General features: G+C 41.3%; 1 protein-coding gene across 3 annotated transcripts in view; it reads right to left on the bottom strand.

Annotated features, from left to right (window-relative positions):
* Window positions 1–24627, bottom strand: part of mpp7a (membrane palmitoylated protein 7a) — a 168733-nt gene that overhangs the window by 32785 nt on the left and 111321 nt on the right. For all 3 annotated transcript variants that reach the window (XR_006008187.1, XM_041967556.1, XM_041967557.1), the window contains exons 7-11: window positions 23582–23663; window positions 23055–23140; window positions 22127–22201; window positions 19319–19515; window positions 18637–18701 (exon numbers count right to left, since the gene is read on the bottom strand). Coding sequence is in view for 2 of the 3 variants with exons in the window: in XM_041967556.1 (XP_041823490.1) it covers window positions 18637–18701; window positions 19319–19515; window positions 22127–22201; window positions 23055–23140; window positions 23582–23663 (505 nt within the window). In the remaining variant the exon portion in view is untranslated. The remainder of the gene's footprint in view (window positions 1–18636; window positions 18702–19318; window positions 19516–22126; window positions 22202–23054; window positions 23141–23581; window positions 23664–24627) is intronic.

Below are 24627 nucleotides of genomic sequence, written 5' to 3'. Positions count from 1 at the left end.
TTTGTTGCTCCTGTTCCTCTTCTATCTAGAACACAAGCAGCTTTAACTGGCAGATCTCTTTAAACAGGCATGTCATTATCCTCTCTCTGCATTCTACCACTTTAATCCACCCTCACTTTCATTATTTTAGTTTTTAAATCAGAAACAAATTAACTTAAACATATGATGCAAAATGCCTCAGGAAAGATTAAAATTATGAGCTGAGAGATTCCAAATATCCCCCCGTTTAATACTCATACACCGTGCTGCTGTGCAGACAAACAGCTCAGAGAGTCTGCATTTTTCTCAGCTTGTCCTTTTCCAAACAGTCATTTAATAAGAGATGGAACTGCAGACCAACGCTGAGTTACAAATGAAACACGCTGTAAGTCATGGGAGCATAATAATAATTATGTTTTTTACATAAGTGTGCCTGTATAAGCAGGAAAGAACGCACACGCTTTAGTAATAGTGTTACTCTGAACATTTAGGATAGACTTTGTTCCACTGTGGGCTAGTTGTGGCTTATGCCATATGTGCCATCTCTCCTGTGGTTGATCAACTCATTCAGCACCGTCACCCCCACACCTCCCCAACCACGGATTATTACCCACAGCTGCATGGTGGAAAATGCACACCAATCATCTACATTTCTCCTGCAAAAATCAAACTGTAACCAATATTTCCAAAGCTGATATCATTACAATAAACATTAAGAGTGTAGTGTTGATGATATGCTATTGAAGGAAAGAAACCAGCATCTAAAAGTTCAATCCCAAACCCCCCACCTCCGGATTTTTAGGTTAATATATACACTGTTATCAGGTCCACCTTCTATTACCAAGTTGGACCCTCTTTTCCTCCAGAACTGACTTAATTTTTGGTGTGATAGATGGAACCAGGTGGTGGAAACCTTCCTCAGAGGTTTTGCTCCATGTTGACATGACAGCATCACACGGTTGCTGCAGATTTGTCGGCTGCATCCATGATGAGAATCTCCCGTTCCACCACATCCCAAAGCTGCTCTACTGGACTGGGATCTGATGACTGTGGAGGCCGCTGGAGTCCAGTGAACTCATTAGCTCTGTTTACATGGAGGACACCTGACCCAATTGAATGTCCTATCAGAATGAAAATGTGTCATGTAAACACCTCGCCTTATCCGATCGGCCTCGATCAGAAAGAATTATTAATCCAATCTAGGGGGTGGTTTAAAACTTTAAACTACTGGATCAGCAGGAAACAGAAACAAGTGGAGGAACAAACGTTGAGCATGCTTAACATACTCTGCAAACATAAGCTGTCTGCACACATTTACAAAGAGATGCACAACTAGTTGCTGCCTTCAGCCCTCCAAGCCCATTTTCCAGTCCTATAATGTCCTGAAGCCACGTAGGAAATTTGGCAAGTGTGTAAAGTAATCCCTCACAGGCCTCAGAGGCAAATTGTAATAATCCAGACGTCAATGGCTACAGGCCTGTCCCTGTAAAAGAAGTTTCTGAAACAGAGACAAATCTTCATGAAGCCTTCCTGAAACGGAGAACACTAAGAACGGGAGAAGAGGAAAAAATTGCTAGTGAAACCACCTGTTGCGAGGCCGCACTGTAGTAAGTGTTGCTGTCTAAGGGCCTGAGGCCTAAGTGTAGGAGACTGTACTGACAGCTCCAATGCCATCCTGGCTCTCCAGCAGGGGCCCTCTCTCCTCCTGGGGGCTAATGGAGATGACATCTATGGAATTAACCAGGCATGGCAGCTGGAGATTAAGCAAGTATTATGCTCTCGGCTGAACCCTGCATGCTGCGGTTTGACGCTGTAACACTTAGTCCAGTCTGTGGGCAACAAATGTGGGAAGAATTACCAGCCCTCTCTGCCGTGTTATGCATCCCCATTACTGGCTTGGCTGGAAGGGATGAAGAGGTCCCATGACAGGCAGCTCAGGGAGGAGCGGGACACTTTCCACATCGTCAGCCATTATTAACCCAAGGTTGACTAAAAGGAAGACGAGTGTTGCAGATTATAAAAGCCAGGAAGCGACCGAAGAACTGCTCTGCTTGATTTAGCAATTTGCGACGCTTAGATGATGGAGACAAACATGCCAGACTGTGGAGACAGAACATGACCAGTTTCTGGAGATTTAACATCGTTGACAACTGAGCTGAGTCATGTCACCGTTAAACAGCATCACAGAGACCACCGTCATTTGGAGCGAAATTATTTCAGTTCAATAAGGTTTAATAGGGAGGTAAAGACGGGAAAGAAGGAGGCTAAAAAATGAAAGAAGGGAAAGAAGGAAGTGGACATCCAAACAAACACTTAAATTTAGGTTTTGGGACATTTTAGGCATTGACAGTTTTACCTCAACCAAGGAAGAAAAAAAAAAAGGTCGTTGGCCTTTTGATAACAAGACAGAACAAAAACTACCCAGATTAATTTAATTAGTCTTTGTGTAAAGTTGACAAACAAGCAAAGGAACTAAACCGTTGCTCCTGTTGGAGGACAGGATCATTGAGCTGATTTAGGGACTTGAGGACTTCAGGGTTCCATCTTCACTGTCTGAAGACAATTTTTGTAACCTGTATTTTACCAGGTAAGTCCTGTTGAGATTACAAGATCTCTCTTTTCAAGGGAGCCCTGGCCAAGACAGCAGCTGTCCAATTTCCATTACAGACAGTACAAAACATACTAGTTTTGAGTAGTAACCAAAAGAATAAGATCCAGGGCAGACCTAGGACCTAATGTAGGGATTATGTATCTGTTCTGGCCTGGGAACTGCTTGGGACCCTTCATGGAGGAGCTGAAGTGTCTGGGTCTCCCTTCTGAACCATGCAATGCTTCACTACATCTGTTCTAAGTTACTGTCTCTTTGTGGGCGTCATTTAGGACTGACAGCAGCATGCTGGTCATATTTTTTTCCTTGTTTTAAAGATGCGCTGTCTCTTTGTCATGTTTAAAGTCAAAATTCTAGTATTCAGGGGCAGATCCAATGTTAGCCACGACAACCCCAAAAGTAAAATAATTCAGAGGGTAATCCGTCTACTCATAGAACTGGAGTCCAACACCTTCAAATCCAAGGCAATGAAAAAAAGTATAAGAGACAAAAGCCCAGCGGTCCCGAGGAATCAGATTTTGATGTGTGAATTTGGAATGATGGGGCAGTAGATAAACAAATAAAATAAAAGGTACCAACTTACATGAACATTAAACATGAACAAAATAGCATGAAATAAGACAATAATGTCAAATACACTGAATAATAAATAAGGAAATCCAGACAGCCTAAAATAAGTTATAATTAAAAAATATGCACATGAAAAATTAGCTAATAAACTGAGTGAAATAATCTAAATAATTAGTAGTTCTGTGTTTTAATTGTCAAACTGTAATGATTTTTATCAGAAAGCTTTGCATTAGGAATTGCTCTGAAACAATTTAAAGTTTACATGATCACAGTGTACTTGTTCATGGCAACCATGCCCGTGTACACTAATGAAAAAATATTAAACTGCATACCCAACAGCTCTGCAGGAAAAATATCAACACGATGTCAGCTCAGCAGGAGGCCGTGAGGGTTCTGGCACTCCACTTAGTGAAACTTTAAAACTGATCAAAGTCTTAATTTGGACAATCATGAACATCATTATTAAATCAAATCTGATTTAATAATTATAAAATGCTTTTATAAAAATATAAAATGCTTTTCCTGCAAAAGGCAACACAAAGTGCTACATGGTAAAAACAAGTTATGCATATTAAAGTAAAACAAGCCTTCACACACCAACGTGAGCAACATAGCAATTAAAAAACACTTATTACCTTTTTCACACACAGTCACACAGACATCCACACACATGCAACAACAGAGCAGTTAATCCCCCACCATTCTACACAAACATGAACTCCCCAATTTCTGTCTATTAGAGTAAAAGTAATAAATATCTGGTTTGACGTTGCTTTGAGAATATCTTGGGGATCTGATCACACAAGGAGCCAGCCCACCATGTCCACAGAGGCCGCCACCACAACCACCCAGATCAGGGCACGTCAGAGTCCACACCACAGCCGCAGGGCCGCAGTGCAAGACCCCCAGCCACCCGGTGCAAAGGATCCCCATGAGGAAAACACTGGTGTTAACTAACTAACTAAATAAATAAATAAAAAAATAGGACTTCATAAAATTATGTGCTAAAAAAGTAAAAAGATTAATAAAATAAAATAATAAAAAATAAAACATGAATTAAATAAAGATCAGATAAAATTCTGTTAAAAGCTAAGCTAAAAAGGTCCTGAGACTGTTTTTAAAATCATGAGCAGTCTCTGCAGCCCTGAGGTTCTCTGGCAGGCTGTTCCACAGACGAGGGCCGTAATAATGGAAAGAGGCCTCGCTGTATGTTTTGGTCCTCACCCTTGGAACAACTAAAAAAAACGGTACCAGAGGACCTCAGGGTCCGCGAGGGCTCATAATTTAAAAGCAGGTCAGATAAATAAGAAGGCCCAACACCCTTTAGGCATGTATAAATAATTAAAAGAACTTTAAAATCAATCCTGAAATGCACAGGGAGGCAATGCAGTGATTTTAAAACGGGTGTAATGTGTTCCCTCCCTCTGTCCTCGTCAGAACATGTCCCGCTAAGTCCTGAAGTAACTCTAGGTTTGAAACACACTTTTTATGAAGACCAGAGAGCAGAGGATTACAGTAATCTATTCTACTAGAAATAAAAGCATGCACCAGCATCAATATTATTGATTAGTCCATACATACATAGCTTGTTTTCTCTAAATTCTTCTAAATGTATGCTAGAGTTGTTTTACCAGCTTTAACGATGAATAAATAAAGGAACATCCTGTTCCCCCAAATCTAAAACAGTCTGCACCTTCAGCCTTTGTTTATTTTTTAACTGTAACATGATTATGTTTTGGTAAATCCCTGAAAAAAAAAAAAAAAAGAAGTCATCATCCAGATATTTCCGGCGCTAACTGGATGTGTTCTCCACTGCAACAACAGGCATCTGTAGAAATGATTGCGGGGCTGTAATAAAGCGAGCTCCATGACTTCTCTTAGGATATTCGATTGCATTAAGCATCTGTTTTTAGTAGCAGCCTGGATATATGCTACAGTAACTATACCAGCCTTTCAACGCAGCAGATTCAGGAGGACAGGGGGGAGGGGGGGTCACCCAAGTGATGCACTTTACTCTAATAAGTTTGTGTAGCATTCAGCAGTGGTGAACTCATCAAACGTGCCTTCTGGGAGAATGCCATTCTAGGAGTAGTTTCCACGTTCCCTACAATAAGAATTTGGAAAATAGTACCCACCCAAAGTGTTACAAGCTCATATGGTGGAAGAGAGCTTTAGATCTTTAGCTGAGAGAGGTCCTGTGTCAGCCACTATTTGTTTTTCCCCTCCAACTTATCCAACAGCTCTTTGGGTTGAGGATTGTCAGATTGATTTAGTTTGCTTGTTGTAGGAAAAGGCTCATGAGTGACAAAAATAATCTGGATAAATCCTTTATTCTGTTGGAAAGACAAAAACAATATACAACAAATACATATAGATGAATTTGGACTGACATTAACTGAAGGTCTTAAAGTTATTTTGCTTTTCATGTCAGACATCAGGGCATCAATGTAAACTCTGCTTCATTCAGAAACTGCTTTCAATCACTAACTATTACACACATTTACAAATCTTGTTATAATAAATTATCAAAAGTTAGTGATAGCTTCAATTTTCTATTTTGTTAGATATTTGATAAAAGTGTTGTTGTCTCTAGTCTTTACTCCACAAGACTGTTAAGACTGTTAGTGATACGTTTGATCTGCCTAACCACCTCATCATGAGTGGAATCGAACAGAGAGACATACCGGCTCAGACGTCTCCCGGTCAAACAAGGTCTGGGTCAGGTACTGAGGAAGATGGGAACAAGGCCCTGTTGGGATGCTACTACTCTAGTAACCCTAGTGAGCAAGGCTACATGAAGAGAATGTGGGATATATGGATACTCTGGTACCCACATTCCACACTGACATGAAAACAACGCGTTGCTCAATGTTCCAGCATCCACAAACGGCAATGAATGAAAGAGCAACAGACCTGAGGGATAAGATCATGACCAAGATGAGAGCCTGTCAGCCCCGACACCGAGGAAGGAGCAAAGTATCACCAGAATGTCTTCTAGCTGATATGAATGCAGCACTGAGAACAATCCCTACTAAGACCATCACTGAAACCAATGAGTTGACATACAGTACAGCAACAGTGATCCTGGAGATGCTTGATCATAACATAAATATGAAGGGCAAGAAGGAGGCACCATGGAGGAGGCTGGAATCCAAAATTCAAGGAAACTCGGAGGGAGTTAGGGTACAACCACAAAAGGGGTACCCAAGAGGTACACTCAGGGGTCCATGCTCTGAAAACTGCCAAACAAAGAAACTAAGCACTGGCTGCACAACTGGGGAGATACACAAGAGAAATAGAGGCCAGCAAAATAAACCGGCTGTTCTCTACTAACCCAGCTAAAATGTACTCCAAGTGGCAGGGTAATACCACACACGCTAACCCACCAAAGCTGGAAAAACATGGGAGAAGGAGGCATCACATAACAATGAAGCGGACCAAAGAGTGGACCACAGCACCCTCCCTGTACAAGGCCCAGTAACCATCACAGTGGCAGACATCCAGCCAAGAATCTCAGGTATGAAGAACTGGACATGATCCATGCCTACTGGTTAAAGATACTAACTTCAATCCATGAGCGCCTAGCGATACAAAAGAACCAACCTCTGAGGGATACGACCAATGAATGGCTGACCAAGGGACGGACAGTCCTGATACTGAAAGACCCCCAGAAGGGAACACTCCCATCCAACTATGGGCCAATAACCTGTCTCTCCCCAACATGGAAGCATGTCTCCCGCGCTTGGGAAAGTAGCTCCAACAGATACATGGAGAAACATCAGACATCTCCATCCAGAAGAGTGTAGTCCTAGGAACAGCTAAGATAATGCGTAGGACCCTCAAGCTCCCAGGACATTACATCTTTACACATCAGGTCCCCCAGACCAAAAACGCGCGAGTAACATGTATACATGACATAAACACACACACATGTACATAACATGATGTCTGTAACAGCGCTGTCTTACCCATCACCAAATTTAATTTAAACCCAGTTTAAATGAAAATAAATAAAACATGACTCTCAGCTACACTGCAGCCTCTTGACTCTTAGTTCATTAACATCGATTAGCATAACAAACTGTTAAACTTGTTGTACCACGATATCTTTACACCAAAATGGATAGGTAAATTTATAGTCGAACTGCTTTCAAAAATTTACTATGTTGTTGTAGAATAAAATTCAATTACTACCCCTTGTTTGGGGCAGACTGGGGCAATGACTGTGCAAGTCCCTCCAGATTTCCTTTATTTAGTTAATAAAATAGAACGATTCTCTTCTTTTCTGCTCTAACATGCACAGAAATGCCACTGCAGCTATGGTGGGGTGTCTCCATCTGGTATTTGACCAGATTCAACTATATTTAGTCAACTTCTATAAACAAGAAACCCACAAAGAAACAAAGTTCACATATTTTAAAAAGCTGGGGAATTAAATAATTTTTGTCCAAATTTTTTATACTTGCTCCACATTAGTTCCTACTTATCCAAAAAATTCTAAACTACACCTAATGAACTCGTCTCTTTTTAGAAAATAAGTACTTTTTCTTCCCATAATTGCAATGTGAGTGGCTGATAATGTCTGAACACTTATTTGGTAACCCTCTAACCAATTTGGAGTTTCTCTGTACCATAAACTGGTTGTCAAAACCTCTTTTTTTTTTTTGAATAGAAATAAATCTCTGGACCTGATGAGAAACTGCCATGACATATTTCCTTTTACTAAGTTAGGTTTTATTTCAAACTAATCTGCTCACCCCAAAGTAGTGCTCAAGGATCGCTTTTGGCAGTGGGTCTCACAGACGTTGCATCATTGAGTGAGGCATGAAGGGAAAACAAACCAAAAACTAAGGACAACAACAGCCTGCCTCCTCCTTCCTACCACCTCTTTTATTTCCCCATGCAACCTCAGTAGCATTGCAAAAGCATATGTATGTTCTAGGATTTCAAACTTTTAAGAACAGGCCAACTTTAAATCACACGACCACATCCAACAGGCTGAAAAGCCATGCAGCAAGTTCGCTCATAGGGGAGATGTTATTATAACTCACTGTTTTTTTTCCTTCTTTTTCTCCTGAGATTCTCTCGTTTCAGTTAAACCTCGTTCTGGGCTGCTGGAGTCGAGAAATGCTGCTAACCCGCTTGAGTGTTGGATGTTGTTTAGGTACTAAAGAGGAAGAGGGGAGGCTGAGGTCACCGACCTCAGGGAGCGGGCAGAGTGGCCGTGAAGGCAAGCCTGAACAGAAGAGGGTTTAGCTGGGCATTGCAGAGTAAAAATTAAGCTCAAACCTGGGATTTATGAACGCAGATGAGCTCTGGACGACCTCAAAATCAGAATATAGAGAAAGAGAGACCAAAATAAAAAGAAATAGACAGAGAGACAAAAAAAACTGATTTGCATACGAGCCAGAAAGGACGGCCTGTGGTCCTCCAGTGGGACGATACCTTATGATTTGACAGTGGTAATAAAAACACGATGGGGAACATATTTTTTTCTTCAAGCCAGGGAATTGGAAGCAGCTCCCTGGGAAGGGCTGCAGAACCAAAGCCGGCAATGGTAACTGTCATCAAGTCTGACCAGGACCACATCAACGAGACTGGTCCTAGAACATTCAGAGCTAAGCTTGGAAAACGGGCCATTCCTTTAACCTAAATTCATCCAGAAACATCCTCAAAGATGTCTCCAGACCCACAGCAGAGGCACAACAAAATCTAGCATACGCTGCACTGTCATGACATGATTTTCTGTCTGCAAGGGAAGAAAAAAGGTTCGGCTGTGCTGCTGTAATGTGTACAACTTAAGAACTATTTTTAGATGTGAGTCCAAGTCAAATAAGTGGTGATAAGAGTGCTCCAAGAGTTAGAAAAATAAGTCAAGGATGATACAAAAACCAGGTTACTACTTCTAACTGGAACAATTTATCTGTGTCCCATGGCAAACACAACATTAAAAGGCATAAATGCTGATGTATGAAGGGAGAGCTAAAGGGGTCTGGGGGGGAGTGATGGCGAAGTTATTTTTCTACCAGACATAGCCAGCTACTTTAAATGCAACAATGAGACAGCCACATCTGGAAAGAAGAGGACACAATGGAGGAAAAGAAGATGATGATGTCTCACCTAAGTGGAATCCGCTACTATAGTCAGCTTCCTCTGGTGATGAGAAGAGAAAGAGAAAAAGAAGCCAGAAGAGAGGCACACCACATGTTAAAAAGAATGACTACACGATAGAAACGGAGTATTTAACCCCCTCAGAAGACATTACAGTGATGTGGATGAAAGATGATGACAATAACGCCTCATTAACAAAAACTACAACCCCAATTCATAAAAAGTCGGACCACGGTGTAAAATGTATTTATAAATCTCATCAACTCATATTTTATTCCAAATAGATGTTAAACAACATATCACAAGTTGAAACTGAGACATTTTACTATTTAAGGGAAAATATGAGGTTTTTTTTAACTGGGGTTGTATTTATAGATAAATATGAGTTATTTTTGCAATGGAAATTGACATAATATTGACACCCATTCTGGTGTCTGTTTTCTATACCTGCTTGTTACAATGCAGGGTTATGGGGTGAATTTGCAAAGCGAGAGGCAGGAACACCCTGGACAGGTTACTAGTCCATCGCAGGGCTGACATAGAGACAAACAACCATTCAAATTCAAAATTTACAGAGAGCAATTAACCCAACATCACAGATTTTTTTGGTACGATTATTTTCAAAGAAATACTCATGATTTTATGATTATCAAGATTATTATGCATTAATTAATTATCCAACACTGTAAATGTGTAAAGTCACATCAACACTCCTGAAAATCTCCTTTGTCTTTCCCATGACTGCAACTCACCTTGAACACCTTCATGGGCGGGGTTTATATTTGCACCATAGTTGAGGCATTATTAAGTTCTCACAGGCTTAATTATGTTAAGCATAGTAGCATTTTGCTTTTATTTGTCACTCAACTGATAAATAAGTCTTCCAAAAACAGGACATTGATGAGTACTTTAAATCTTTGGGGGGGGGGGAGGAATTTCTGAGTAACGGTGCACCATAAGTGAGTTTGGCAGATGGGAATTTATGACGGGATGATTTTCACTTAGATGAAAATTAGCAGGCGAAAGATGTTGCATGGTAAAAAGCAAGAGACAAAAATGACCATGATGTTACTCGGATGTTACTCTTTATAGGCAATTGCACACAAAATGTATGAAGAGAGGGTGGGTCATGGGTGCTTTAACTGTGTGTTGCGGTGTTGGTTGGATATGATGGACAAGTAGTACCTTCAATCTCTGCAGCTGTGAGCAGAAGCAAGGAAAAGGCATTAATTGGCTTTAGAGAAAATATTAAGTAACAATAAGCAGAGGGAGGAGGTAAGAGAATAAGAAGAAACCTACCGAACTCTACTGTCACATCATCTTTGAAAAGCAAAGAAAAGACAAAGAAAATGCAAGAAGAAGAGTTAAATGTGTGTCTCTTAGGAGAAACATTATAAAACTGAGCTATAGTCCCAGTAAATAGCTACTATTTAAAGCCTTCAGCTCCACTACACTGAATTAATGAGGTTATTGCTATTGTGTCTACAAGTAAAATAACTTCACTAAAAGAAAAAAAAACTAACTCAAGGTCCATTCGTTTGATTCTTCAGAAACAAGTCATGGTCTTCAAAGTAGATGCAGATGAATTTTCACTCAGGCTGTGACAGCTGAGAAAAACCCCCAATAAAAGAACCTGAGTTAAGTTTCTTTTTCATACAATTACTTGTATGAGGCTACAAGAATTCAAATCTACTTCTACAGAACATTTACCTAGTGAGATACAGTGGGTGGTGGATGTCTGTGGAGCAGCCACTAAAACATCACAGGAAAAAACAAAACAGATTTATCAGCTTCCAAATGCCGACCTTATACAACGCCAGTTCCAAAAAACCTGGGACACCATACAAAATGTAAATAAAGCCACAATGCTATGATTTCCACATCTCATCAACCCATATGTTATTCCTAATAGAAGATAAACAACATATCAGATGTTGGAACTGAGACATTTTCATTGAAATTTTGAGCTCATTCTGAATGTGAAGCCCTGCTCAAGAAAAAAACAAGGTTTTAAATGTAAATAAAAACAAAATGTAATGATTTGCAGATCTTAAAAATCCATATTTTAGTCCCATGTGAAGCCATGCTGCTGTGATGGATGCAGGATGTGGTTCAGCATTGTCTTGCTGAAACCTGCAAGGTCTTCCCTGAAAGAGACATTGTCTGGATGGGAGCAGATGTTGCTCTAAAACCTCCATGTACTTTTCAGCATTGATGGAGCTTCACAGATGTGGAAGCTGCCCACGCCATAGACACTAATGCAGCCCCATCCCATCAGAGATGCAGCTTTTCACCTGTCCACTGATAACAAGCTGGATGCTCCATCTCCTCTTTAGTCTGCAGGACACGCCGTCCATGCTTTCTACAAACTAGTTCACATTTTCATCCTGGTTTCCACTTTGCTTCAGACCATTTTAAATGAGCTTTGGTCCAGAGAAGACGGCGCTGTTTCTGGATTCTGTTCACATCTGGCTTCTTCTTTGCATGATGGAGCTTTAACCTGCATTTGTGGATTTCAGGGTGAATAGACAGTGATTTCTGGAAGTTTCCTGAGTCCATGCAGTGGTTTCCAGTAGAGAATCATGTTTGCTTTTAATGCAGTGCTGCCCAAGACCACCAGCACCCATCCTTGTCCAATGCATACAGAGATTCCTCCTGATTCTCTGAATATTTTAATATTATTCACTTTATATGTGATGTGCATATCACATATGTGTTGCTGCCATCAGATTCACAATGAGCTTTCATTTTCAATAAAATGGTCAAATATCTCAGTTTCAAATGTTGTTTATGTTCTACTGGGAATAAAATATTTTGTTACATTCTGTTATTTTATTTACATTTTACACAGCGTCCCAATATGTTGGAATTAAGCAGTACAACAGATAAAAAAAAAAAGAAATTTTTGAATTTACTCCAGATGTTCATGCTTGCTGTCAAAACTGCACAATGAAGATGGTTTCAAAATGCTAACTTAAGTATGCTTGATTTAAAGTGTTTTGAACATTTGGAGACATTTACAGATGATTCCTCCCCTTCCCATTTTCCCTTTCCCATGTTCCTGTTTTGGCCAAACAAGGTTAAATAAAAATATATAGAACACCCTCCACCTGCATATGAGGCTCACCTTGCAGCATCAAAGATCAGGGAGATGCTACATCACAGCCAACATGAACAAGCAGCCAAAAGTAAGTTCAGAAGCTGGTTTGGGGTTAAAAAATGTCTGTCCAGAGAGCAGAGAGAAAATGTGTCTGCTTTTATCTGACATCTTGTTTTAGATGTTTGTGTTCACATCAGTTTTCTCAGTGAAGCTGCCTTTATGTTGTAACATGACATTTTAAGTCGAACCGGCACCTAAACCAGATTTAAAGTAGGATGTGAGGTAATTGTAGAGGGGGAGGACAAAGGGAAACTTGAAAGAACCAACAACAAGGGCAATATGAGAATGATAAAGATATCTAACGTCCCTCTTGGTGCTGCCTTATTACACTCTGGAAGGCTTTCATCTGGTGCCTATCTGCCACTGAAATGTCTCTAATGTCCTTGTAGCCTTGTATACCAGCATTCCTCGTCTAATGAAACACCATCCGATAAGGCGGAGAGGGGGGGGGGGCATGGCCTCACTAAGAATATAGAGAGTAAAAGCTGCACCTTCCCATTTGCTTTTTTCTGAGAGGAAACATCTTGAGAGCAGAGACAATGAGCTGAAGTCATGATCTGATGCAAGTTTATGTGGATGGCCGGGCCTGCAGCGAAGGTGGCAGCCAAGCCTATCATTTACAGAGTGCAGGGAGCACTGGCCGCCCAGGCTGCGGTTGCAGACTTTAGCAGACATCCTCTGTGTGCAGTAAACCAGTCAACCACCAGTCAGCCAACCAGCCTCACTGGATGCTGCATGCCCCCCCTGCCCCGCTGGAAAATCATACATGCTTAGAGGACAACACATGTCCCCCTACATACACCACAGAAGAGGATAAAGAGGTTGAGATGGGGATAATGATGGAAAGGAAGGCAAAAAGAGAGGAAAATGAATGGGCTATTTGTTAGAGGTTTAAACATATAAGCAAAATGTTAGACAGTTAGACATATTACACACTTTTAACTAGGACATCCTCAGATTTAATCTGACCTTTCTATATTTCACCCAGTTCAGATAGTCATGGTTATGTGTCAGTGGTGCACAGCTGTTAAAATCTTGCAGCTATCTCCTACCAGGGAGGAAAAGACAAAAGCATGACCCCTCGTCATTGCTCTGGAAACGGCACTGAGTTACGAGCTGATGTCACCCTCGCAGACAGCCAGCGTACAGATGGCCTTCAGCTTGAATCAAACTGGACGTTGTCACTTTGTCTTTTTCAACCAACATGAGCAACATTTTCCAGAGTACATGACATAAGATCTGCTTCATGCATCTTTTGCCCTTAAAATACAGAACTGATAAGCTGGGATGAGGAAATGAGAGATAGAGAGGAGCTGATCTACATTAAAGGAAAAAAAAAACTTCCATATATAAAAATATATGTGTGGCCTCCACAAGTTTACCTGTCCTTCTCCCTTTAAGGGGGAACTTTTCTTCTGCACCCAGAGCCAAAGTAAAAAGGGGTAGTGTTGTAATGTACAGAGTGAGACGCTGAAAGACCCCAAGGTGAGCGATAAGTGCGTCCACGTGTTTGGCAGGCTGTACAGCAAACTAATCAGACACTGCGGGTTTACATGTCAGACAGAGCGACCGACATGCTGTAAGAAAGCTGTCAGGAGGTTCAGAGAGAGCAGATGGGGAAGCTGGAGGGTAGCCAGGTATGGATGGGAGGGAGCTGGGGGGGCAGATATTACAGGATGATGTGTGCAGAGACGTAATCTATTAATAATCAGTTTAAACCTTAAAACTTCACTAGATCTCCGACGCCCCCCGAGTGCCATCATCTCTATAATCACCAGTGTCTCAGGAGCGGTAGTGTGTTGGATATTTTACCCTTTAGGTGATCTACTGAAGTTTTCCAGGCATTTCTATCCCGTCCAGGAGGTTTACAATCCAGCCACTAAATGTACTCTTTAATCAGTAAATCCACAATGATCCATGATAACATTATTTATCACATTTTCATCATAAAAAGATCACTTTCACTACTATGTTGCTAAGAGACCTCTATTTAGACCTGGACATGATGATGAAGCCACTTCCTGTCAACCTTTCCACCAATCAGAGAGCTTAGATTGACGGTAATGTCCAATCAGGAGCAGCCAAAGATCAACCAGTGAGCAGAAAGTTCTATGTGTGTCTGAAAAGAAGAAAAATAATGCTCCTCTATGGCTGGAATGAAGCCAAGAAGACGTTTCTGATGCACGGTGGCGCCAAAAAGCAGCTGAGCTGGAGTTGGTTTAGTGAGGATAGCAGGTAAATAGTAGCAGAAATAACTGGAAATGAGGAAAAAGTGGAAACATGGAAATAATGTCTGTTGTGTTTTTGTTTCAATACCTATATTTTTTCTCCTGAAAGCCAAGACTTGAGAGAATGATGCAGATGAGAAAAGGCTTGGTCACTGTTGATCTGTGTGTTATTTCTACAAAGTTCTGTTAGTAATAAATTCTGCTTTATTCTTCTGGTCGGTCTTCATGCTGCTATATCTATTCATACATTCATTTTACATCATTTTAGCTTCATAGTCTGACAGCTGAAGCTGGAAACATCATGTCTGCATGATGACTGGGATTAAAAGCTTCAGCTGCTGCTGGCAGTTTTACATTAAAAAAATTAACTGATGGCACTTTAAATTCCAGATTTATAAACACAGAATGTTTAAATGAAAGTAGAAGGAGAAACGGTGAGGAAAGGGGATTATTTATATCTTGCAAATGTTGGGCGTAAATGGACACGGTTAAGCAGCGTTCACTGCAGCCCCTCGCCAACATTAATATTGTTCCAGCCGATAGAGCTCCCGGACTGGAGAGAAAGAGAGGGCAGACCCCCTCTTCAATCACCACCTCTGTCTGCTCACTAACAGCGGGGTCTCCATGGTATCCTTCAATTAGGTTGTAGTTTATGGCCCCAAGGCCAAACTGGGACGGCCCCGCATAGGGGGCCTCGAGCCAAACGCTATCTCTCTCCATCTATCCTGACCCGGCCGCCGCTGCTCCACAGGACCACATCTGCTACCGAACGTGACCCCTCAACAGTTTTTCTCATCTGTTACTCTGCGAGTCTCCGTTTGGTCCCTGCATCTTCTCCTTCATTACTTTTACAATCATCACTTTTATTCTTTCAGCTCCTTGTTCAATAATCCAAAACTTTCCTCAAGATGTTTTTTCTGAATGTCCTACAATGATTCCGTGCACGCCTTCCCCAGTTATTCATCATAAGCACCTTGGGCTACATCAGGGGGACGTTCACTCAACTAATCCTTACAGTATGTTTGACTTTAGGAATAAAGTGCTGCGACAACTCAGAGGGAGACTTATACCCACATACTAAATTTTACACCTGCCCCCTGTGCATAGAGGGAGGAGGGATACAGATCCAATAACTCATGAGAGGAACTGGGTCATTAAAATGAAATAGTAAGGGAACAGCAGAGCACTGTCTGTCGAAAACCTTTCAGCCGTCTATTTTTGGCCGTCCAGCTCCACGTATGCCAGCATGCGGTTGAACATAACCAGGAAATGACTAAATCTATAATTCACTCATGGGGTTGCACCAGAGGTAAAAGAGGCTAATACTAAGTTTAGAGGTGGTCAGCGTAGCGCTGAGGTTTATTTCAGAGCTGCATATTGAAAGAGTCACGTTTCATTAAGGGCTCATGTAAAGAGACGCGAGTCAAATGGACATGTCCGACTCAAAGTGGTAATCTGCAGGGAAAATTATTGCCAGTAAGAACCAACGTTTGGTTCATTGGGGTCACTGGGAGACCAAAACAGACCCATGAAGCCAATTACAAGCGTTGTGTGTTTATCTGAGGGTTTGTATATTTGGAACAGACGGAATAAAAGGAAAGAGATGAACTACATATCAGAGGATAACTTGGATGCTTTTATTAGGACTAAATCTGTACTTCTAATTGGCAGGATGAAAACAAAATGAGTGAGGGATTAAAGAAGGGAGGAAAGGAAAGATTTGGAGGGAAGAGTGCAGCAGAGATGTTTTTACAAATAAGCTTGTAGTGGATGAGAAAGAAAGGGCATTTACACAGCATGTTAAAAGGTGGTGAAAGTGGATAATGTTATCACTATCACTTTAATATTACAGAAGATCAACCTGAAAAAAACCCTGATTCCCACAAATGTTTGGCTACTTTAGAAAATATTTATAATAAGAGAATGTGATGATTTTTAAATTTATTAACTCATATTTTATTCCCAGTACAACATAAACAACATACCAAATGTTAAAACTGAGACATTTTATCATTTGGAAAAAATGAAAGAAAAAATGAGCTGATAGTGAATCTGATGGCAGCAACACGTGTGTAAAAATTTTTGGGTAAAATACTAAACAACTGGAGGCGCATCTGACAACTAATCACATTAATTAGCAACAGGTCAATAACATGACGGAATAAAAGGAGCATTTCAGAGAGGTAGAGTCTCTCTGATGGAAAGACAAACTGGCTCTAAACATTGCGGAACAATTTTAGAAAATATTTTTCAATGTAAAATTGTGAAGACTGAACAGAAGAGTTAAAGAATCATGGGGGAATCTCTGTGCGCATTGGAAAAGGCTGGATAGTGGTGATCTTCTGCATTAAAAGCAAACATGATTCTCTACTGGAAACCACTGCATGGTCTCAGGAAGACTTCCAGAAACCACTGTCTGTGAACACAGTTCACCCTGAAATCCACAAATGCAGGTTAAAGCTTCATCATGCAAAGAAGAGGCCAGATGTGAACAGGATCCAGAAACAGCGCCGTCTTCTCTGGACCAAAGATCATTTAAAATGGTCTGAGGCAAAGTGGAAACCTGGATGAAGATGTGAACTAGTTTCTGGAAAGCATGGACGGCGTCTCCTGCAGATTAAAGAGGAGAGGGAGCATCCAGCTTGTTATCAGTGGACAGGTGAAAAGCTGCATCTCTGATGGGATGGGGCTGCATTAGTGTCTATGGCGTGGGCAGCTTCCACATCTGTGAAGCTCCATCAGTGCTGAAAAGTACATGGAGGTTTTAGAGCAACATCTGCTCCCATCCAGACAACGTCTCTTTCAGGGAAGGCCTTGCAGATTTCAGCAAGACAATGCTGAACCACATCCTGCATCCATCACAACAGCATGACTTCACAGGAGAAGAGTCCAGCTGCTGAACTGACCTGCCTGCATTCCAGACCTTTTACTAATATAAACATCTGGAGCATCATGGAAGCAGAAATCCAGCAACCAAGTTTCAGGACTGTAGAGCAGCTAGAATCCTGCATCAGACCAGAATGGGACAACATTCCTCTCCTAAAACTCCAGCAACTGGTCTCCTCACTTCCCTTTTATACTCAGTCATGTTACTGACCTGCTGCCAATGAAAGTAATTATTTGTCAAATGCTCTTTTTTGTTGTTCCTGATCCAACGTTTTCCAGACGTTTTGCTGCCATCAGATTTACTATCAGCACATATTTTCCATCAAATGGTAAAATGTCTCAGTTTCATCATCTGATATGTTATTCATGTTTTACTGGGAATAAAATTTGTGCTGATGAGACTTGGAAAACATTACATTCTGTTTTTACTTACATTTTAAACGGCGTCCCAACTGTTATGGAACTGGAGTTGTATTAAATATCCACCAGTTTTAAACTGAACTCCACTGGGTTGATCCAAATTTGTAGCCATGTCTTTTTTCTGTATTGGTTGGTGGATAAACAGACTGCCCGTGTCTCCTGTCATGAAACAATTAAGTCTTTGATTTATAAGAATAATTCAGCCATAATCCTTTCATTTAGACAGGTTATGGCACAGAGCAGCTAAGTGCATCCATGAATATGCTCCTTAGTCTTCATTGCAACTACAGGTCTAGTATTAGATCATTACGACATCATCAGGCTCTCTGATTAGCGAGGTTTAGTGAAGGTGAAGATGCTGAAGTGTTCCAGCAGGCAAACCTTTTTCTATTAAAGCTTCCAAATGACTTTGACAACATCAAAACATGGAATGCAGAGGGGGTCAGAGGAAGGAAAATCATGGCAAGACTGTAACACGAAGCAGACAGAAATACAACGAGGAAGGTAAATCATGACAGAGGACTTCCTTTGATGACAAGTGAGAAAGATGAGAGGAAGTCAGTGAACCTTCCTCATCAGCTTCCTTCATCTTCTGCATCCCTTCCTGTATGTCGCTCACCAACTCCACCCACCCACCTGTTTGAATGTTGTGTTCTGGTTTGTTGCATGCTTACACAATCGCCTGCTGGCGGTCCGCTGGACTGGGAAAGCTGCGACAGGTCGTCGCACTGCGAATCTCCTGGAAACAGAGACAGATGGATAAAAGAAGAGAGGAAAAAAGAAGGAAAAGGCACAATAAAACCATCAGTTTTCATGACTGCTGGGGGAGTAATAAACACCCTCTGCTACGCTACAGAGAACTCACCGTACAATAACCACCAGTTTCTTTCTGTCAACTGAGACTGGTGAAAGAAAAGAAAAAGGGGAGGTGGAGAGCAAACCTAACTTTGCTGTTAACACAACTACACGCATTCCTTTTAATATAAAACATTCTCAGAATTTCTTTAGTCTTCACCAGTTCTCTTTCTTTTCCTGCTGGGATGCAGGTGGATGAAGCCAGAAAAGCCTCCCGAGCTCAGTGTCGCACATCAAGTGCGACACAATGATGTGCAGTTTTCCATGGGTTTGCTGTCCAAAGTGGATCGGTACCAGCACTATCATTTTCTGTCATTATTCATTTTGGGCCAGACATTGTGCGGAAATCCAGATTATTTTGGCAACGTGAACTCAGAAAAAGGGCGGGGAGAAAAAGAAAGAGCGTGAAACTTCTGTGACAGAAGAAAAGAGTCGAATCACGCTTGTTAAGAGGATCTGGTAAGCCGGTTGTTCTAGGGAAGGGGGGGGGGGGGTTCTCACCTCTCCTGGAACTGCTTGGATGGGATCAGGCCGGCACGAGGATTGGCATAACCCTCAAGCTTGGCCTGCCACCAGGTTGGATCCTCTTGGCTCATGATCTGAAGGATGAAGCCTTTCTTGAAGGCCAGTCCAGCCTCCTTACATGGGATGGCTTTGTCGTCCACTGGGTCATAGTCAAAGAGTGCCTTCAGGAAAACCTGCAAGTTCAAAAGTGGAGGGAAGGAACTTGATTAAATGAGCATGACTGTCCCAATATTTACAATGCATGCTCTGACAATAAAATGCTAAACAGAAGCAAATCAGAGGTGAATGTCCACACAGATTTATTGGAAACTGGATGCTGGATTGTGTGTAATCAAAGAAAAGCAGCTGCAGAGGTGACTGCTGTTAGGTTTTCTGGCTTTGCCTCGACCAGACAACTTAATGTGGTTGTTTTAATTAAGCTCTGAAGGCGGAAGTTAGAACTATTAAAACCACTTCACCACTTTCTGCAGTTTCCTGAGTGAAAACACTCACTTCACCCTGAGAAGTTGTGCATTGCTGCACCCTCCTCAGTTATGGAGTGGGTAAAGCCTCCTGTATGCACCATCAGCTTCCCAGATAGCAAGATGCATTAAATACTGAAGTTGCAGCTAATTAATCTCACCACACACAAAACAGGGGCTTCCTACAGGTGATAGGAGTGTCTGATGTGATTTGCATAACAAAAGAATAAACAAATATTTGACTAATCAGCCAATCACATGGCAGCAACATAATACATTTAGTCATGTAGAAATGATGATGACAACTTGGTGAAGTTCAAACAAACATAACCATCAGAGGGTTTACAGAGAATGGTCTGGAAAGATGATAGAAAGGCAACAGGAAGTCCAATAAGCACTGGTTATAACCAAGGTCTGCAGAATAACAACTCTGAACACACAACATGTCCAGCCTGGAGGCAGCCTGGTTTAACCACTATAGTCTACCTGAGTATTGTTGCTGACCATGTCCATCCCTTTATGACCACAGTGTAGCATCTTCTGATGCTACTTCCAGCAGGATAATGCACCATGTCACAAAGCTCAGATCATCTCCACCTGCTTTCTAGAACATGACCATGAGTTCTCTGGACTCCAACGGCCTCCACAGTCACCAGATCTCAGTCCAGTAGAGCAGCTTTGGGATGTGGTGGAACGGGAGATTCTCATCATGGATGCAGCCGGCAAACCTGCAGCAGCTGTGTGATGCTGTCATGTCAATATGGAGCAAAACCTCTGAAGAAGGTTTCCACCACCTTGTTTAATCTATCACACTGAGAATTCAGGCAGTTCTGAAAGAAAAAGGGGTCCAATCTGGTACTAGAATTTGGACCTGATAAAGTGGATGGTGAGTTTAGATATAAGAAGAATTCAGAGTGAATTGGTGAATTAGAAACACATGTAAAGTGTTTTTTAGAACCTAGAAAAGGTTAAAAGATGTTATATAAATGTGGACCATTTACCATTCATCATGACAGATGCCAGGACTGATTCACCAAAGCCCAGCGGTATTATTCTTTTAACAGCAATTAGAAGTTGAAGCCTTCAAAAGTGAGCTAACGTAGCCTCTCCACGATGTCTCATCAGACCTTTGGTTGTACTAAGCCCACCACCTGTGTTCTGTTCTGCCTCCAACTTTCTTTAATCTTTCCACACTAAACCAACACAGAGAAAAGGTTGTTTTCTTGCTTTAGGTCCGATTTACTTTGGCAATGAGGTTTGTACACACTTAATCAACAGAAAGAACGTTGGACATAACAGTGGAAAACTCTCTGAGACTTTTCCTGTCGTGAAGAGCAAGCTGCATCCTGAAGCATCATGCTGCATCTTCCGTTTGAATTAAGTTCTGTCACCATGAATTATAATTCCTTGCACACTTCAATACATGTGGGGAGAGAAAAGAAATGCAAAGAGGGGGTGTGTGTCTGAGAGAAAGAAAGACTAACTTCCAATTTACAGGGTGCTTTTGTGCCGTAGAGTGAAATTGTGTTTCAGCAGTGATGTTTTGTTTGGATCATAACAGCTGCTCTGGCTGCTAAAACCTCTAGCAGCTTCTACTCAAACATCTACACTCTAAGATGTCCTGATTTTCTTCCCTTAGCTTGATTTTGCTTGGCCTGTACATGTTCAGCCACTTAGCTACACTTCCTGATGCAAGCCCACAGGGTCTCTTTATTCCAGTGAAGGAGCAGCTGACCAAATATCAAACAGATTCACCGTCAAACATCCATTAATAAAGGATGCATGCTGTCTTCTGCAGCTCTCCTGGCTGCATTATGAGAGATGATCAGCAGTTTTTCACCTTGGAGCTTAGATCCAGCCTCTCCCTGCTACTGATACATAAATAAACTATGCTAACTAAAAAAAAAGTAAATGCACAAGGAAAAACACTTTGAAATGTAGTGACACTTCCATCAACAAATGACAACAATATAAAAGCTGGGCAGAAAAGACCCAATCAGAGCTGATTTGTCTGAGTGGAAACGTGGAACAAGTTGGGAAGATCCAGTCAGGGTTAAAGTCTGTTTGTGGCGCTAACTTTAAATCACAAGCTATGGGTGATTTTGCAGGACTAAACTTAAAGATGCTACAGCGCTTTATATTGCAGGGCAATGGGCCTTAAGTCAGACTGCTCGACTGGAGCTGCTTCGTAATGCTGCTGCTTAGTTTCTGACCAGTACAAACAGTTAATTTTAGCATCACTGGTTTGCAGTTTATTCTAGGATTGATTTGTTCTTATTAGCTCTGTTGGGAAGCAGCATAATGATTAAACTGCACGACTTACCTTTGGTTCTTTGGTTGGCGGCTCTTCCTTCATGCCAGGGACAACTTTAAAAGTGATGGCTCCTTGTGATTGGGCCTAGAATAAAAGGTAAGTTCAGTATAGTGGCACAAGCATCAGGACTCCGGTGATGCATGAATAACTTTAACTTGGTTTGTTTAACTTTTTTCTCTAAACTTAGGCTCAATTTTCCCTTTTTGGGTGCGATAATGGTGAGAACTATGAAATCTTTACCATGCAAAATCCATTTTATTGTTGTTTTATGTAGCTTTTGCTTGGTTTTTCAGAAGGCTACTCCACTCCTCCCCCTCACATGCAGACTGATGTTTAACTCCCATCCCATGAGAATTGAGAACAGATTTTTTAATTCCTCAGTAAGATTTTAATGGAAATCCTTTCTATGTTAAAAATCAGACAAGTGAACATTATACTTTCTAGTGATGATTTCCCCATTACAATCATACTGAAGCTGCTCAGCAGTTTTGCTGTGCAAACTTGGGCCTTGTTGTGTATTTGTGTGCTTGTTTCAGGAGTACTGTGAGCCACCGTCTGCTTGTCTGAAGGATTTTATGTCTGAGAAGGCACAGAGTTTAAGAGACTCCCTCTATACTCTCCAGTCCACCCTTGGCAGCGTTTAGAGCCATAATGGAGCTCATTTGAGGCCTGCGGAAAAGGCTGCTTGGAGGAACTACACAGACTCAACCCCATCCAGGAACACCGTGTGGCCCGATGCATGTGGTCTTAAGGCCAGGAAACACTAGAAAAGAAAGGCTAGTATTTGGCTTTCAGCACAGTGATGTGAGGCCTGGGGTCCTGGATGAGTTCAGGGAAGTTTTTGCCATCACAAACAAGGAATCTTATTTTGACCAAGGGAGGGGAACCGAAACACCGGAGAAACCTCTGGAATAACACACACAAAGACAAGGCATACCAAAATATGAATGATTTCCTCTGGTTTCTTGTCATCCACAGGGATTCCATTAACCTCCTTCAGTTCATCCCCAACATGGATGAGCCCTGGTGCAGAAAAACAAAGATTACATATGTACGATCATTTTTATACTCTACTATCCTTGTGAAGATAAACTACTGTCTAAAAACAGCGTGTAAACAGCCTGAGGATGTATACAGTGCACTACATGAGTGTTTACAGTCATGGTGGCATTTAGGGTCGGAAAAGAATCAAAATGTAATTGTGGACATGTGTGGAAATTTGCCTTTGGTCTGACTAAAAAACAGTGGACACAACGAACACGCGCTCAAATAGCAAACATGTGGACAAACAGCAGCGCTGCCATGGATACTTTTCAATTTGGATTAATTTCATTTATGGAACAAAGATCTTTCTGAATCCATCCCTTCTTCGGTGCATGCTGGATGTAATCAGTAACTTTTTAAACTTCCACATATGCACGCACACATTGATAGAACAAAAGAGAAGAAACTGTTGGTACTGACCGCTTCTGTCGGCCGCCCCTCCCCTCATGATCCTCGCCACGAGAATAGCTCCTGTGTGTTCATCCTGCCTTATGGTTGCTCCCTAGAAAGGAATCAGTAAGAGTTTTTAGACAAGAGTTGGCTTTTTTAAATATAGTTTAAATCCCAAATAGCCCTAAAAAGACAACAGAAGAAGAAATGTGGTGAAAATTCAAGGACCTTAAAGTGCTTATAGGATGATTTTTACCCAAAAGGCTGATCACAATCCTCAAAACAAAAAAAAAAAAAACATAAAGAGAACTTTGTTCTATTAATGACAAATAGAAATTTCCCTAAGGACTCTCCAAAGGGATTAATAAAGTATTTCTATTCTATTCTATCTAATCAGGATGTTTTATTAATGAATATAGAAACTTCTCACGTACATTTTCATGACAAAATCAAAGCACATGAAAGCCAGTTCAGTTCATATATTCTCTTGAAAACAATGGAGACCTTATTCTGTGATCACACTGATACAAATTCATTATTTTTTCTCTACTAATAAAACTCCAACTCCAAAAAAGTTGTGACTTTGTGTAAAATGTAAATAAAAACAGAATATAATGATTTCCAAATATCGTCAACTCATATTTTATTCCCAGTAGAGGAAAAACATGTGAATTTAGAGTGACCAATTAATCTAACACGCATGTCTTTGGACAGGGGGAGTGCCCGAGTACCCAGAAAGAACCCACGCACACACAAACTCCACGCAGAAATGCTACCTCCCCCTAGTTCAAACCTCCCCCCCAGCTGAGGCTCGAACCAGCGACCTTCTTGCTGTGAGACCGCAATGCTAACCACCACACCTAAAGACTGAAGATCCTACCATCTACAGTGTTTAATATCATAAACAGATTGAGAGAATCAGGAGGAATCTCTGTGTGCATGGGACAAGGCTGGATGCTGGTGATCTTCTGCATTAAAAGCAGATATGATTCTCTACTGGAAACCACTGCATGGTCTCAGGAAGAAATCCACAAATGCAGGGTAAAGCTCCACCATGCAAAGAAGAAGCCAGATGT

The sequence above is a fragment of the Melanotaenia boesemani genome, chromosome 18 (genome assembly GCF_017639745.1).
Source record: "Melanotaenia boesemani isolate fMelBoe1 chromosome 18, fMelBoe1.pri, whole genome shotgun sequence".
NCBI lineage: Eukaryota > Metazoa > Chordata > Actinopteri > Atheriniformes > Melanotaeniidae > Melanotaenia > Melanotaenia boesemani.
The sequence above is the reverse complement of the archived record's forward strand: the minus strand, read 5'-3'. Positions and strand labels throughout refer to the sequence as shown.